The 14,904-nt window shown below is 37.1% G+C and overlaps 1 protein-coding gene and 1 pseudogene across 1 annotated transcript in view; both read left to right on the top strand.

Annotated features, from left to right (window-relative positions):
* NDC80 (NDC80 kinetochore complex component) overlaps positions 1-14,904 on the top strand; it is a 96,098-nt gene that overhangs the window by 40,495 nt on the left and 40,699 nt on the right. Inside the window, exons 11-13 of the mRNA XM_006867275.1 lie at positions 2,854-3,059; positions 7,070-7,222; positions 11,269-11,358. Coding sequence (XP_006867337.1) covers positions 2,854-3,059; positions 7,070-7,222; positions 11,269-11,358 — 449 coding nt within the window. The remainder of the gene's footprint in view (positions 1-2,853; positions 3,060-7,069; positions 7,223-11,268; positions 11,359-14,904) is intronic.
* Positions 7,906-8,560, top strand: LOC102843009 (annotated as a pseudogene).

The following is a 14,904-nucleotide window of genomic DNA, read 5'->3' as shown; positions in this document are numbered from 1 at the left end:
TGCTATGAGTCGGAACTGACTCAACAGTACTTAACAACAACATGTCTGGCAGTAATAAAACCTGAGGTTTGAGACAAGAGTAACACACTGGCTATGATAATTAAGGTTATGTGTCACCTTGGCTGGGCTGATTCTTAGTGGCGTGGCGGTTACTTAATAATTACATTTGGTAGTTATATAATAATGTAGTCATCAACCATTTTGTGATCTGTAATCTTTCAGACTCTAATCATGCAGACTTTTGCATAATTATCTGGGCTTTTTAACTTAACTATGTTGGTAAATGAGGAGTGAGTGTATTCTAGTCCACCTTTTAATTAATAAGCCATTTACTTGATTTATGCCTGCCTCAGTCAACTATATCCTCCAACACTAGCTACTTAGCAACTTGTAACCTTAAGCTGATTAAAATAAAAGCTGCATGTTTTACAGTTTGTGGGAGACAAAAGCCCAACTAAAGAAAGCATAGTTAGACCTGTGTTGCCCTATCCTTGTTTTCAGAAACTGGTGCTGATCTTAATTATAAATCTCTGGAAAATACTATCAGACACAATTGATTAACATTTAAAAGGTATCAGAAGGAGGGCAAAAGGAAAGTGTCTATAGCTACAGAGCCATTAGACTGTGGATTTAAAGACAAATAACTCTGTGGGTTACTATACTATTACTTTACTGTTATCTTTGCCTCTGTGTATGCTTATTCTTTTTGGTTTCTACACACTGTCTGTCCTAGGTAGGAACTATGTAGGTTGTTCTTAAGGTATTTGATGTTAGTCCTTACTCTATGGAGTTATTGATCTTCTATCAAAACAAGACTAGTAATTAGCCTGGGTAATTATGAGTTTTACTATTTTTTCCTCAGTAACTCTAATTATATATGTTGGATTTGCTCTCAACCAACTTTTAAAATACTTTACACTTGGACAATAATTTTGGCTTTTGTTCTCCATGATAAGAAGCTCTACGCTAATTTTTTATTTTGTCGCTGTTGTTAAGTGCCATCAAGAGAGTTCTGACTCATAGTGACCCCGTGTAGTAGGGTTTCCGAGGAGTGGCTGGTGAGGTTGAATTGCCAACCTTGCAGTGCTTATCCTACAGTGCCATACAGTAGGACTCCTATAATTAAATTAAATCAATACTTTCTGGTATTAACACTTTAATTATTTTCCTTGCTAATATTTAATCAAGAGTGTTATCCTACTTCCAGCTTGTTATTATGAAGAATTTTTTTTCTAGTAGTAGCAAGCTGAATCTGTAAGAAAGAAATACATCAACAGTCATTACTCCTTCTACAGTAATTTAGTTTGACACATTTATTGATAACCACTGTGGTACCGCAGGATAATGCACTAGACTGCAAAGTCAGTTTGAACTGCAAGGTCGGTGGTTCTAACTCACCAACCTCTTCTCGGAAACCCTATATAGGGTCTCTCTGAATCAGAAACAACTCATTGGCACTTAACAAAAAACAACAACCTAAGATAATTTATTCTGTATGTTTTATTTCTTTTGATTAATTTAAAGCCATTGTGACCAAAATTGATACATATTTGACCTCTATAGATATTGTGGAGTCCTCGTGTGGTGCTGTGTCAGACTGCAAAGTCGTTTGAACTGTAATGGTGATTCAAGCTCACCAGCTGCTCCTTGGAAACCCTATACAAGGTTGCTATGGGTCGGAATCAACTCGACGGCACTTAATAATAACAGTAGATACTGTACTTCATGGGGATTTTGTACGGATTCCTATAATAAATGCCGTCCATTATTTTAAGCTCCATCGTGGAGCTTCCCAACTATTGTGGAACAAGTAGGTTATAACAGAACCAAGGTATTAATTTCCTCTCAGTCCTCAGGATGATTGTTTTAGCCCCTTTGGCTGCAAGCATCTTTATTCATTCATCCCAGATTGCTATAAAAATATTGCCATCTTTTATAAGAATTGTTTGGCTTTCATTGCCAGGTTTGTAAATACTCATGTTTTTCAGTTACCATCGTGCTTTCAGCAGTCTCCTCAGTTTAGAAAATGCCACAGAATTGTTTAAGAGCCCCTTCATCAAACAGAAAGGCATTGATTGTAAGCCACTGTGGATCATGAATACTGAAAGTTTTTTTCTAAATAACATTAGGGTAGTGAAAGAACTGCATTTCAGCATAATCATTGTTTGAATGTACCATATTCTCTTGCACAATATAGACATTTTTGATGACAGATTTTGGTAAATAAACAAAACAAGAACCTATCCACTATGGTTACTTAATATCTCATAAAGCCACTAAAACCTCAGTGAAATAAAAATAAATTATAATGTATTTTAATATGGATACTTTATGTTTGTGAAAAACTAACCTGTGGTTTGTCTGACTTGCTGCAGAAAATCATGCAGGAGTATTAAAAGTATTTGAAATGAACATTGACAGAGACTGACTGTGTCTCTTCTTAAGTATAGTGTTGTGAATTGCCATCGAATCAGTATCAACCGTGTATAGGGTTTCCAAGGAGTGGCTGGTGGGTATGAACTTACCTTGTGGTTAGCAGCCCAGTGCTTATTCTTCAACACCACACCATGACTCCAGTATGCTTAATTGTAATCCTTATGTTTTTTAAAATTCATAAGAATCTAACAGAGAAGTAAAAGTTTAGCTTAAAACTTTTTAATTGTATCATCTTTCAAGAATATTAATAACAAAATGGGATCAAACAGAATCTATACCCCATTCTCCCAAAAAAGGTGGGGGAGGAAAATATATATGTTTGTAACTTGGGAATTTAGACATTCTGATGAACTCTATTAAATAATGACATCACTGTTTTTGTAGGAATTGAAAAAACTTATTTTTATCCCATTGCAGAACTAGAATGTGAAACAATAAAGCAGGAGAATACTCCACTGCAGAATATTGTTGATAACCAGAAGTACTCAGTTGCAGACATTGAGAGAATAAATCATGAAAGAAATGAATTGCAGCAATCCATTAATAAATTAACCAAGGACCTACAGGCTGAACAACAGCAATTGTGGAATGAGGAGCTGAAATATGCCAGAGGCAAAGAGACGGTATGTCATACCATTTTAAAAGGGGCAACTCATCAGAGCTGACCTTTATAAACTTCTATCTCAACATGAACAAAGTGGGTAAAAAAGTAGACTTTTTCAGCACAGACTAAAACGCAGTCATCCCTTTATGCTAATTCAGTGAGCGCCCTAATTTCTCTCAATCATATTTAAGGTAGCCTGTATTTTCTAACAGTAAACCAGGAAAGAAACCAACAGTTCTCTTACTGTTGTTGTTAAGTACCTTTGGCAGTAATCTGATGAGAGGTTACAAGATTAATCTAGATATTCTTACAGAGATGGAAAGTAGTGAGCAGATTCTGACTACTTAGCAGGTAAAGTAAGTCTCAGTGTAGATATTTAGGTTTTTGGCTTGGGCAGTTGAGTAAGTACCACTTATTCAGGGTGAGAAGGGAAAAGTTGCTGCAGGAATGGGGATGGCTTGTATGTAAACATGAGACAGCCAAGTGATAATATTGATCTGGACATTGGTATAAAATATTTGAATTTGCAATATAGATTAGGCAAAATCTGTACATTGTGATTGAGTTGATGAGGATATAACTCTCGGAAACACTAGTATTTGGAGGTAAGATAAGGGCGTTTAAGAGATCTAGAAGAAAACTGAGTTACTTCAACTAATAATGTGTCATACTCTCTGTGGAAAAGGCAAAGCTATGAATCCCTAGACTATGAGAAGTCTGAACTAGCTAAACTCAGCTATATTAAAAGGAATAGCATTTTGGGTTTGAAAGCAAAGAGAAACCTAGGAAATCAGTAAGCAGTGTTCTGATGAGGGGTGATAATAAAGGCAATGGACACTCTTAAAGCCTTGGAATACTAGGTACCTAGGAGTGAGATAGTAACTTTCTGGAACTGTATGTTGAGGTAGACATTAGGCTGCATTTGCACTCATCAGGAAAGAGTGATAAGTTTTCAGTGGCTGAATTGGTTGTAGGAAGGAGAAAGTAGAGATCCATATGACACTTACTTGCTTTTCCTGCTGTGAGGCACAATGAAGTGCATGAGCTTATGAAAGCTGTTTTCTTGGATCAAATTACAGTTAAAAGAAAAGAAACTGCTCTAGAAAACCCAAAACTCTGGGACCAAACAGACTTACATCCTCAAATCATCTCTAGAGAGTTACCCTCAAGAAGATGTTCACATTGACTGCAGTTATGAGCTTAAACCTAGCAGTTGTGAGGATGGAGCAGGACCCAGTACTGTGCATAGGGCACTATGGGTCCGCGCTGACTCGGCGGCACCTAACAACAGAGAGCTACTCCATTGCAGTATATTAATTGAAATGATGTCCTGAGTTATTAATTTAAAAAAGCTAAAATGCAATATATGTAGTACTATTACTCTTAAGATCTGGTACATTTTTGGAAATTGTAAATTCTTTAGGCAAATTCTGAATGTATTTTCTTGCAATTGCATTTTTTATTCCCTTTTAACTCATTTTTAGGATGGGTAGCAACAGCAAACAACTATATATTAAATGGGAGGAGCAGCATGAAAAATAAATTATATGCTAGGTCATAAAGTGCTATAAAGAAAAGTAAAACAAAAATGAGAGGGCAAAAAGAAATTTAGGAGACATCAAGGCAAGTGATCGGATCCTCAGTGCAAATTCTCTTCCAAGACTAAGACGCAAAGGAAATATACACTTTGACTGACAACCACGCACATCACCCAGAAGGTGAAGTGGCCGAAGAACATCAACGAAGGGGTGAGCTAAGCCCTACATTGATCAGCAAACTACTGTGAACCCGGATGGAGGCCTGGTCGGCCAGTAGCAAGACAACATCTGGGGACTCATGGGCTCAGGGTCAGTGACACAGCCACAGAGGTCTAGAGTGGAGAGCGGGGCAGCCAGCGAATAAAAAGAGGCCGGACAGACGTAAGAACACCCACATTTGCGGATGATGTCCATTTGACTGGAATTCAATGACTGGATAAACAGCTCAACCCTAAGAAGAAAGAAGAGGGAAAAAAGCATCATCTGATACAATTCGATCAACATGACCTACACCTATAAATGCAGTCGCTTAAAAGAGGAAACAAGTCCTTGCTGCAAGAACTATTCCCACCCCATCCACACAAAGGGTAGACAGGGATGGACAACTTGGACATTGGCTACCCAAAATGGGGGGAGGGATACAAAGGCTTACAAGCTTTCAAGAGGGAACCTAGATCCAGAGGGTGTGGAGGAAGGTAGAGTCTCCAGTGAGTGGTGTCTAGCCTGTCCAGGAAGGACTGATGAAATGAAATATAAACGGGTCTCTTTTGATGCAATGGTGAATAATTGTTATCAGAACTGATTGTGAGGGTTGGAAATCTAAAGATGGACATTTTGTAACAAAGAGGGGAATGATTAATTTATCAGTCTAGGAGCAGAGGACCCTGGGACCATCAGTGGAGAAGAGCGAAGAGCGGAATCCTACCCAGAGAGGCAGTGAGGCCTGGGATGGAGGCAGAGAAGACAACGTCAAGAGATGGTGGGGCTGGGGGCTCAGGATCAGGAGATAGAAAAGGGCTAAGGACTGTGGTTGGGGGGGTGGGGAAGCTGCAGGTTTATAGGGTACACCCCTTGGTTGGACAGGATGATAACTATGCCAACGAAATGATGGATGATGGAATGAATGTAAAGCTGATGTTCTCCCATGTAGACTATCACACAATTCACAATAAAACATTAAAAAAATAAATAAACAGTACCATCAACAACAAAAAAAAAAAGGGGCGGGGGGGGGGAACTTGTGGCAAAGGAAGAACCAGATAAGATTCAAGACCATCTAGTCATGTCTCAGGTTTCTAGATGTTGGGTTCCTCATCTATCTCTTCTAACCACACACATTGCAAATACCTATTAGAGATTCTCTTTGTAGAAAGTAAAATTTTATTATTTCCTGTCATATCTAAAAGGATTGACAGTGTTACTCTATAATGGTAATTTAATTTTCCACAAAGAAAAATCTGAATCGGCAAACTAAAAAGAAATGTACTATCTCTAGGAACAAATCTCAGCACACCATCTATGTATTATTTTAATATCATTTAAATCATTTCACATCATTTTGAAGAGCATGTGGAAATCAAATAAAAATATTTTATTTAAAAAAAAAATTAGGAACTATATTAGGGAAAAGGGAGGAGTACAGCGGCTTCGTATGATAAGCACTGGGTTGCATACCACAAGATACATGGTTCAAGCCTACCGGCTTCTCTACAGGAAAAAAAAAAAAAAAGGCTTTCTGTTCCTGCAAAGATTTAAAAGCCTCGGAAACCCTATACAGGATCGCTATGAGTTGGAACCAACTCAAAAGCACTTAACAATAACAACAGCATTTAAGGAAAAGAGAGCCTGGTGGCTCAGTAGATTAAGCATAAGGCCGTCTGCTTCTGTAACAGTTGACAGCCTTAGAAACCCTACGGAGCAGGTGTGCTCTACCCTGTAAGTCACTGTGAGTCCCAACTGAATGGACGGCAGTGAAGAAACCAAAGGGGAAAGCTTTCTGATAACACACTCAGAATTTAAACAGGTTTCAAGGAAGGAATATGATTGTAGAGCATGTTACTAAAGTATTTTAGTCAAAACAATTAACATTTTGACCCTTAAATTATTTCATTAACTTATTTTGGATACATGGAATGCTTTAATTTATACATTGACAAAACTAGGTTTGTTTTGTTTTTTAATAATTTCTTTATATATTAAAATGTAAAATTTTGAAATCTTTAGTTAATGTTGTACTAAGATAAATGGAAGAATATTACTATTTGCTTGCTAAAATCAGTCTTAAAATTATTCTATAAATTTAGTGTACACAAAACCTTTAATTTATGTTTTTAAATAGCCATACGTACTACTAAAATATACTAAATTGCTAAACTATTAAGAATATAGTGATATATTGTATGTAAAATTTCAGAAATGACAATTGAAAAGTAGATGTAATGGGACTTTTTTTTGACATTTCTTTTTGTTTGAAACTATTCTCTCCTTACAGATTGAAGCACAATTAGCAGAATATCACAAACTGGCTAGAAAATTAAAACTTATTCCTAAGGGTGCTGAGAATTCCAAAGGTTATGACTTTGAAATTAAGTTTAATCCTGAGGCTGGTGCCAACTGCCTTGTTAAATACAAGACCCAAGTTTATGTAAGTAATTATGAATACTTTAAAAGGTTTTTAAATGATATGATTGATGACTGACCATATATTTTATGTCTACAACTCAAGACTAAAGAGAAATAAAACACTGACACTTTTTTTTTATCTTTCTTCTTGGTAGTAGAAATCTGCTCCTGATTATATCCTGTATATCCTACTCTGAATTATAAAACCTTTTCTTACATGCTACCTATCCAATTAGCCAATAAAATATGTAATTACATATAGTACATTTTTTAAGATTCTCCAATAATTTTGCTAAAAATAATTCAAAAATAGTTGCAGCAGTACATTGACAGCGAGCTACCTGATAATCAAGCTGTTTTCAGAAGAGGACGTAGAATGAGAGATACCATTGTTGATGTCAGATGCATCTTGGCTGAATGCACAGAATAGCAGAAAAATTGAAATGTCCTGAGTTTTTAATAAAAGAAGCTAAAATGTAATATATGTCATATTACTTTTTAAGCAAGTTCTTCATGTATATTCTTGCCATTGCAATTTTTTTTTTTTTTAATTACTTTTAGGTGGGTAGCAGCAGCAAGGAGCTATATATTAAATGGAGGAAGCAGCATAAAAATAAATTATATGGCCGTTACCTCTTCCGCTCCTTGCGGATGCGGTGCCAACTCACTCTTCTTCCAGCCAGAATGTGGAAAGCGACCATAATCATGGCAGTATTTGAGCAGATGAGAGCGAACGTGGGCAAGTTGCTCAAGGGTATTGACAGGTACAATCCTGAGAACCTGGCCATCCTGGAGCGTTATGTGGAGACGCAGGCCAAGGAGAATGCCTATGACCTGGAAGCCAACCTTGCTGTCCTAAAGCTGTACCAGTTCAACCCAGCCTTCTTTCAGACCACAGTCACTGCCCAGATCCTGCTGAAGGCCCTCACCAACTTGCCCCACACCGACTTCACCCTATGCAAGTGTATGATCTACCAAGCACGTCAAGAAGAGCGGCCCATCTGACAGATTCTGTACCTCGGAGACCTGCTGGAGACCTGCCACTTCCAGGCCTTCTGGCAAGCCTTGGATGAAAACATGGACCTCTTGGAAGGCATTATGGGCTTTGAAGACTCTGTCCGGAAATTTATCTGCCACATTGTGGGTATCACTTACCAGCACATAGACCGTTGGCTGCTAGCTGAGATGCTCGGGGATCTGACAGACAGCCAGCTCAAGGTGTGGATGAACAAGTATGGCTGGAGCGCCAATGAGTCGGGCCAGATCTTCATTTGCAGCCAGGAAGAGAGCATTAAGCCCAAGAACATTGGAAAAGATTGACTTTGACAGTGTTTCTAGCATCATGGCCTCTTCCCAGTAACTCCGCAGGCATTTAATAAAAATCTGTTGGTTTCTTAAAAAAAATAAAAATAAATAAATTATATGCTAGGTCATAAAAGTGCTGTTTAAAAATCAAGCTAAAAATATTACTACACAAAGACATCTGACTGTGTAGATCATAGCAAACTATGGATATGATTGTGAAGAATGGGAATTCCAAAATACTTAACTGTTCTGTACATAGGAGTTTATACAAAGGTAAGAGGCAGTACTTTGAACAGAACAAGGGGATACTGTGTGTTTTAAAACCAGGATTGTATCCTTGGCCCAGGATCAGGCAGTGTTTCATTCTGCTGTGCATAATAAGGTTGCTATGAGTCAGTACCAACTCAATGGCACCTAACAACAACAACAAAATCTATATGATGAACAAATAATCTAAGAAACTGGACTATATGAAGAAAAACTCAGACTCAGGATTGGAGGAAGGCTCATTAACAGCCTGCAATATGAGATGGCACAACTTTACTTGCTGAAATCGGGAGGACTTGATTGCTGATGAAAATCAAACTGCAGCCTACAGTATAGATTACAAAGAATGAAATTAAAAATCTTCACAACATGAACAATAGACAACATCATGATAAATGGAGAAGAATTGAAGCTGTCAAGGATTTCATTTTACTTGAATCCATAATCAGTTCTCATGGAACCTGATGTCAAAAAATCAAACTGTGGATTATTGCTTCAGGAAAATTTGCTACAAAGGACCTTTATGTTAAAGAACAAATATGTCACTCTGAGGACTAAGGTGTCCATGACCCAAGCCATGGTATATTCAGTTTCCTCATATGCATGTGAAAGTTCACCAATGAATAAGTTTGAATTATTGTTTTGAAGAAAAATATTGAAAGTACAATGGACTGCCAGAAGAACAAACAAATGTTGGAGGAAGTACAGACAGAATGCTTCTTAGAAGCAAGGACAGCAAAGCTTTGTCTCACATACTTTGAACATGTTGTCAAGAGGGACCAGTCCCTGGAAAAGGACATTTTGCTTGCTAAAGTAGGGTCAGCAGAGAAAGAAAACCCTCAACAAGATGATTGACACAGTGGCTGTAACAATGTACTCAAACATGACAGCAGTTATAAGGATGGTACAGGACCTTCTGTTGTACATAGGGTAGCTGTGTGTGAGAACAGACTCAGCCGCACCTGACAGCTTAATAGACACCAAGGTTATGACAAATATGACCTGACCTTTGATCCCTAAATTGCTCCTGGTCTTCTCAGGTCTCAGGACATGAATACATACTGTGTATCTGCTTTATTTCTAACAGAATGGACTCCATAGACATGGTGATACTGGATGAAATCTTAAAAGATGACATATTTATAGAAGAAAGAGTTCCAGGCATAAGGACAGACATGAAGTCGTAAAATATAATACAGCGTTAAGTAACAGTCAATAAGGAGAAATCTGTGCCTGATTTTGAAACATGGGTAAAGTTGTAATTTGGGGGATTTTTAAATTGCTCTGTTGCAAGTCCTCAACTATTCACAGATTTTAGTATTTTCTTAAACCCCCAAAAATGCCATCTTTCACAATTACTTCATTTTTTAGTAGAGAATGTTGGTTTTAAGTCACAAATTGATGCATTTCTTGCTTGAGAATCATTCACTCAACAAATATTTATTGAGTGCCTATTATAAGCTTAAGGAGCTCTGGTAGCATAGTGGCTATGAGTTGCACTGCCAACCTCAAGGTCGGCAGTTCGAAACTACCAGCAGTTCCACAGGAAAAAGGTGAGGCGTCTGCTCCCTGTAAAGATTTACAGCCTCGGGAACCCTGTGCAGGGTCACTATGAGTCGGAACCAACTCCATGGTACTTAACAACAACAACATTATAAGCTTGGAGTCCTTGTGTGGTGCAGTGGGCTAATGTATCAGACTGCAAAGTCATTTGAACTGCAAGGTCAGTGGTTCAAGCTCACCAGCTGCTCCTTAGAAACCCTATACAGGGTCACTATGAGTTGAAACCAACTCACTGGCATACCACTATTATAAGCGTCAAGAAGTTCATGGAAAAATAGAATTGAAAGATAATTGCATTTTCCAGACCAACTAAGCACTAGAGATTAAAATATTAACCCAAAACATATAGTTCTGCTTTTACAGTAATTAGCCTTTTGGTGAAGAGACATGAATTAAATAAAACTAGACTTGATTTCCATGGTAGTATTGGTGGTACGGTAGGATATTGCTAACCGTAAGGTCAGTCATTCAAACCTACCAGCCGTTCCCAGGGCAGATAATGATACCTGCTCCTATAGAGAGTTAAACAGCCTCAGAAGCACTATAAAGGGTCGCTATGAAACCAAATCAACGTAACACCTAAAAACTAAACAACGCATGCTAAGGCTAACTAAGAGATTCTAAACCTAAAACGAACACTAATCAAAACACTGAAACTTAGCCCTAGTCCTAATATTCTCCCTAAACTTCAAATACTACACCCTGATTCTAAAGGGAGAAAACAAGGCCGATTACATTCTACAGTTCCAGAAATTACACTAAAAGTACAGTCAGGTTTTCTTTTGTGATGACGTATTTGTTTATATTTAAAATATCATGGTTTCACTTTTTTTCTCAAATGTATTAAACAAGTGTCTTCTCCCATCACAATATGTAGATGCTTCAAGAGAGTAATTTTACAAATATATAACCAATATTCCTATTATTTTATAGGTACCACTCAAGGAACTCCTGAACCAAACTGAAGAAGAAATAAATAAAGTTCTAAATAAAAAAATGGGTTTAGAGGACACCTTAGAACAAGTAAGTAATAAAACAAGGTCCTTAAAAGTAAAAATAAGAATTCTAAAACATAATAATTAAATGTGATGTGTGGTTTCTGGTTACTAAGGAATGGATTGTAGATAAATTATGAAAATGGGAGTTGACTATAAACTTGACTTAAAAACATTAGAAGTAGTAGTAGAGTAAATAACTTAAGCATCCTAGACTTCACATTTCTTTTATCAAGTGATAGAAAACTGAGTAATCGTCCCTTTTTTTTTTTCTAACTAGAAAAAGTTCTCCTATTGGTGGTGATTATGTGCCGTGGAGTCAGTTCCAACTCATAGTGAACCTGTTTGGGTTTCCGAGGCTGTAAATCTTACAGGAGCAGAAAGCCTCATCTTTCTCCCACAGAACAGCTGGTATTTTTGAACTGCTGACCTTGAGGTTCACAGCCCGATTCGTAACCACTATGGTACCAGAACTCCTATTATTGTTGTTGTTGTTAAGTACAGTGGAGTCGGTTCCAACTCAGACACCCTGCACAGGGCTTCCAAGGCTGTAAATCTTTACAGGAGCAGAAAGTCTCATCTTTCTCCCGTGAAATGGCTAGTAGTTTTGAACTGCTGACCTTGAAGTTAGCAGCCCAATTCGTAACCACTACGCTACCAGAGAGCTCCTATTACTTAAGATAATTTAATGATATTCAGTTATATTATAATGCATTTGATATGTTGTTTGTTGTTAAGTGCTGTCGAGTCAGTTCTGACTCATAGCAACCCTGTATATGGTTTCTGAGGAGTGGTTGGTGAACTTGAACCACCAACCTTGTGGTTCAAACTAAACTTATGGTCAAGCACTTATTTTATAGCGCCACACCAGGACTCTAAGCACTAGTTGTTGTTAAGTGCCATCGAGTCGGTTCCAACCCATAGCGACTCTGTATAGGGTTTCCGAGGAGCAGCTGGTGAGCTTGAACTGCCAACCTTGCAGTTCAAACATCTTTGTAGTCTGGCGCATTAACCCACAGAGCCACACCAGGATTCCAAGCACTAGTAGATACTATGTAAATATATATATTGTTGTTGTTGCTGTTAAGTGCCATCAAGTTGGTTCTGACCCATAGCGACCCTGTATAGGGTTTCCAAGGAGCAGCTGGTGAGCTTGAACTGCCAACCTTGCTGTTCAGACCAACTTTGTAGTCCAGAGCATTAACCCACAGCACTGTACCAAGACTGTCTCTATATGTTACAGTATGCTATTACATATATTTAAATTAGCATTTTAAGTATAAATTCTTTTGATCTCTAGTTTTAAAGTCTAATGCTATCAAATTTTGCTGGGGACCAGCCTCGACCATTTGTGAGAGCTCGGAGGTGGGTACGGAGTCCGTGAAAAACACACACAGACAGAGTCGATGGGTTGTGAGTTTTAGGCAGATGATGATGACCTCTTTACTCAAGTTTTTTGCCTCTTATATACTATTAGGATTTCTCTATAGTCACGTACAATCAATTGCAATTTAACTGAGTATTACATTCTTTGTGTTCAACAAACATTCAGGTTACAACAAAAAGGAAACATCAGAACACTCCCTTGATTCTTATTGTATCCTGTTCCTTTGCATCCCCTAATTATCCTGATAACATCGGGTTTATTTCTGTAACTTTTCGTTATTCTCTAATCCTCCCAAGAATGTCAAATCAACTTTCAAGCTAAGTTCTATATTTTAACTTGCATTTTTACTCTCATCTACCACTTCTTATAGCTTCATTAATCACAATCCGTAATCACAACAGTATTTTTATAGAAGTACCTAAGGTTTCATAGTCAAAAACAAAGCAGCAATTCCCCTATACTAATAATTTCCTAAAACCTTTAGTTAAATTTCTACCCACCTTCCTAGTGTTCCTACAGCTCTTGATTGGCTCTTTGCTATCTTTTGGGTGCCTCAGTGTCTCTAGGACTGAGCAGGATGTTGATTGTAAGATTGTTTCTTTCAGGTGTCTCAGTGTCTACTAAGCAGGATGTAATCTTAAACTTGAAAAGCTTTTAGCTGATGTGGCTTTTCCTAATGGTGAGACTTATTGTTGATGTAAAAAGCATTATAACTTTACATGATTAAATTTAGTGTGAGAGTGTCTAAATATAATTTTAATTTTTACTATGATTATTGAAAAATTCTACTAAAAACTTCTATAATAAAATCAAGAAAAATGAAAAATAAACTATTCATAAAAGGAAAAAAACAGAAACTGCAAGGCCCTTGCATTAGGTTCCCCTTGGGGCTTTGCCAACCAAGGAGACACTCATTGTCGCTTTGCTAAACAATGAGTTTTTCATGCTTAGGGTCTCTCCAGTTCTGTTCTCCAGCCTTGATGGCATGGCTTCTGACAAAATTTCGCCTACTTCAGCTAATTTCCTAACTTTCTATTTAGGCACTCACCTTCTGGGATGTTAAAGAACTATTTATATCAATTTTATTAAATGATTACTAATTGCTTATAGTCTTGCATTTTTCCAAAGAATCGTAACTACATTTAACCTTGTTAATGCTTGAATTTTAAGATGCGTTGAAAACTAAAGGGTTATTTAAAGTTAATTTGTTGCTATCAAATGCTATCAAATACCAATTGATGCTAATAGTTAATACAGATTGTTCTTCAGCTAGACCAAGAAGAAACAGAAAACAGCAGTGTGTAAATAGCTCAGATTTTTTAACAAAGGAGAATTTTACACATACATGGAATTAAAAAATGCATATGTACTTTGGGGAAATTTTAATAAAGCTGTTGTTATTTGGGAAAAGGTAGGGTGGATGGTCAAATAACTACGTCCATTAAAGAAATTTGTAGCTTCTCATTTAATCATGAAAAAGCCCTTGAAAAGAAAATTCTTGTTTTACAAATGAGTAGAGAGGGGCTGGAAAGAATGCTATTTGCTCACGGTCACACAACTAATATATGTCCAGTGCTAAATGTTAGATACACCAATTTCCCAAGCCTTTTCTATAATACCTCTGGCCTTTCAAATTAATTTAAAGACTAGAAGCAATGAAGTTGTATCCTTCTTGCTGTTCTTTCTGTTCTCATGCATACAATTCAGTGATACTAATTACAGTCCTCATTTTGTGCAACCATTACCACCATCCTTTTCTGAACTATGTATTATTTTATATCTTATAGTGTGTTGTCCAGAACATAATAGTTTTGAAAAGATGAATAACTAGTGTTTTCCTTTCATTGTTTTGTGTTATATAAATAAGCTTTTCATACATTAGAAAAGTTGCTTTTTAACTTAATTGGCTATAACATTGCTTACTCTAAAGATTATTGAATATAATAGTGCTCTCTGAGGTATATTGTAATTATCGTGGTTTCAAGCATCTCTACGCATGAACTTTTTGAAACTTGCTTTTGGAGATAAGCTTTTTTTTTTATGTTTTATTGTGAATTATGTGACAGTTTACATGGGAGAACATTAGTTTTACATTCATCCTATCATATCTCGTTTCATTGCCATGGTTACAATTCCCTCCATGCATCATCAACCAACCAAAGGGTATACCCTACAAGCCTGTCCCCC

Source organism: Chrysochloris asiatica, unplaced genomic scaffold (assembly GCF_000296735.1).
Source record: "Chrysochloris asiatica unplaced genomic scaffold, ChrAsi1.0 scaffold00103, whole genome shotgun sequence".
Lineage (NCBI taxonomy): Eukaryota > Metazoa > Chordata > Mammalia > Afrosoricida > Chrysochloridae > Chrysochloris > Chrysochloris asiatica.
This window is presented reverse-complemented; position numbering and strand designations above follow the sequence as displayed.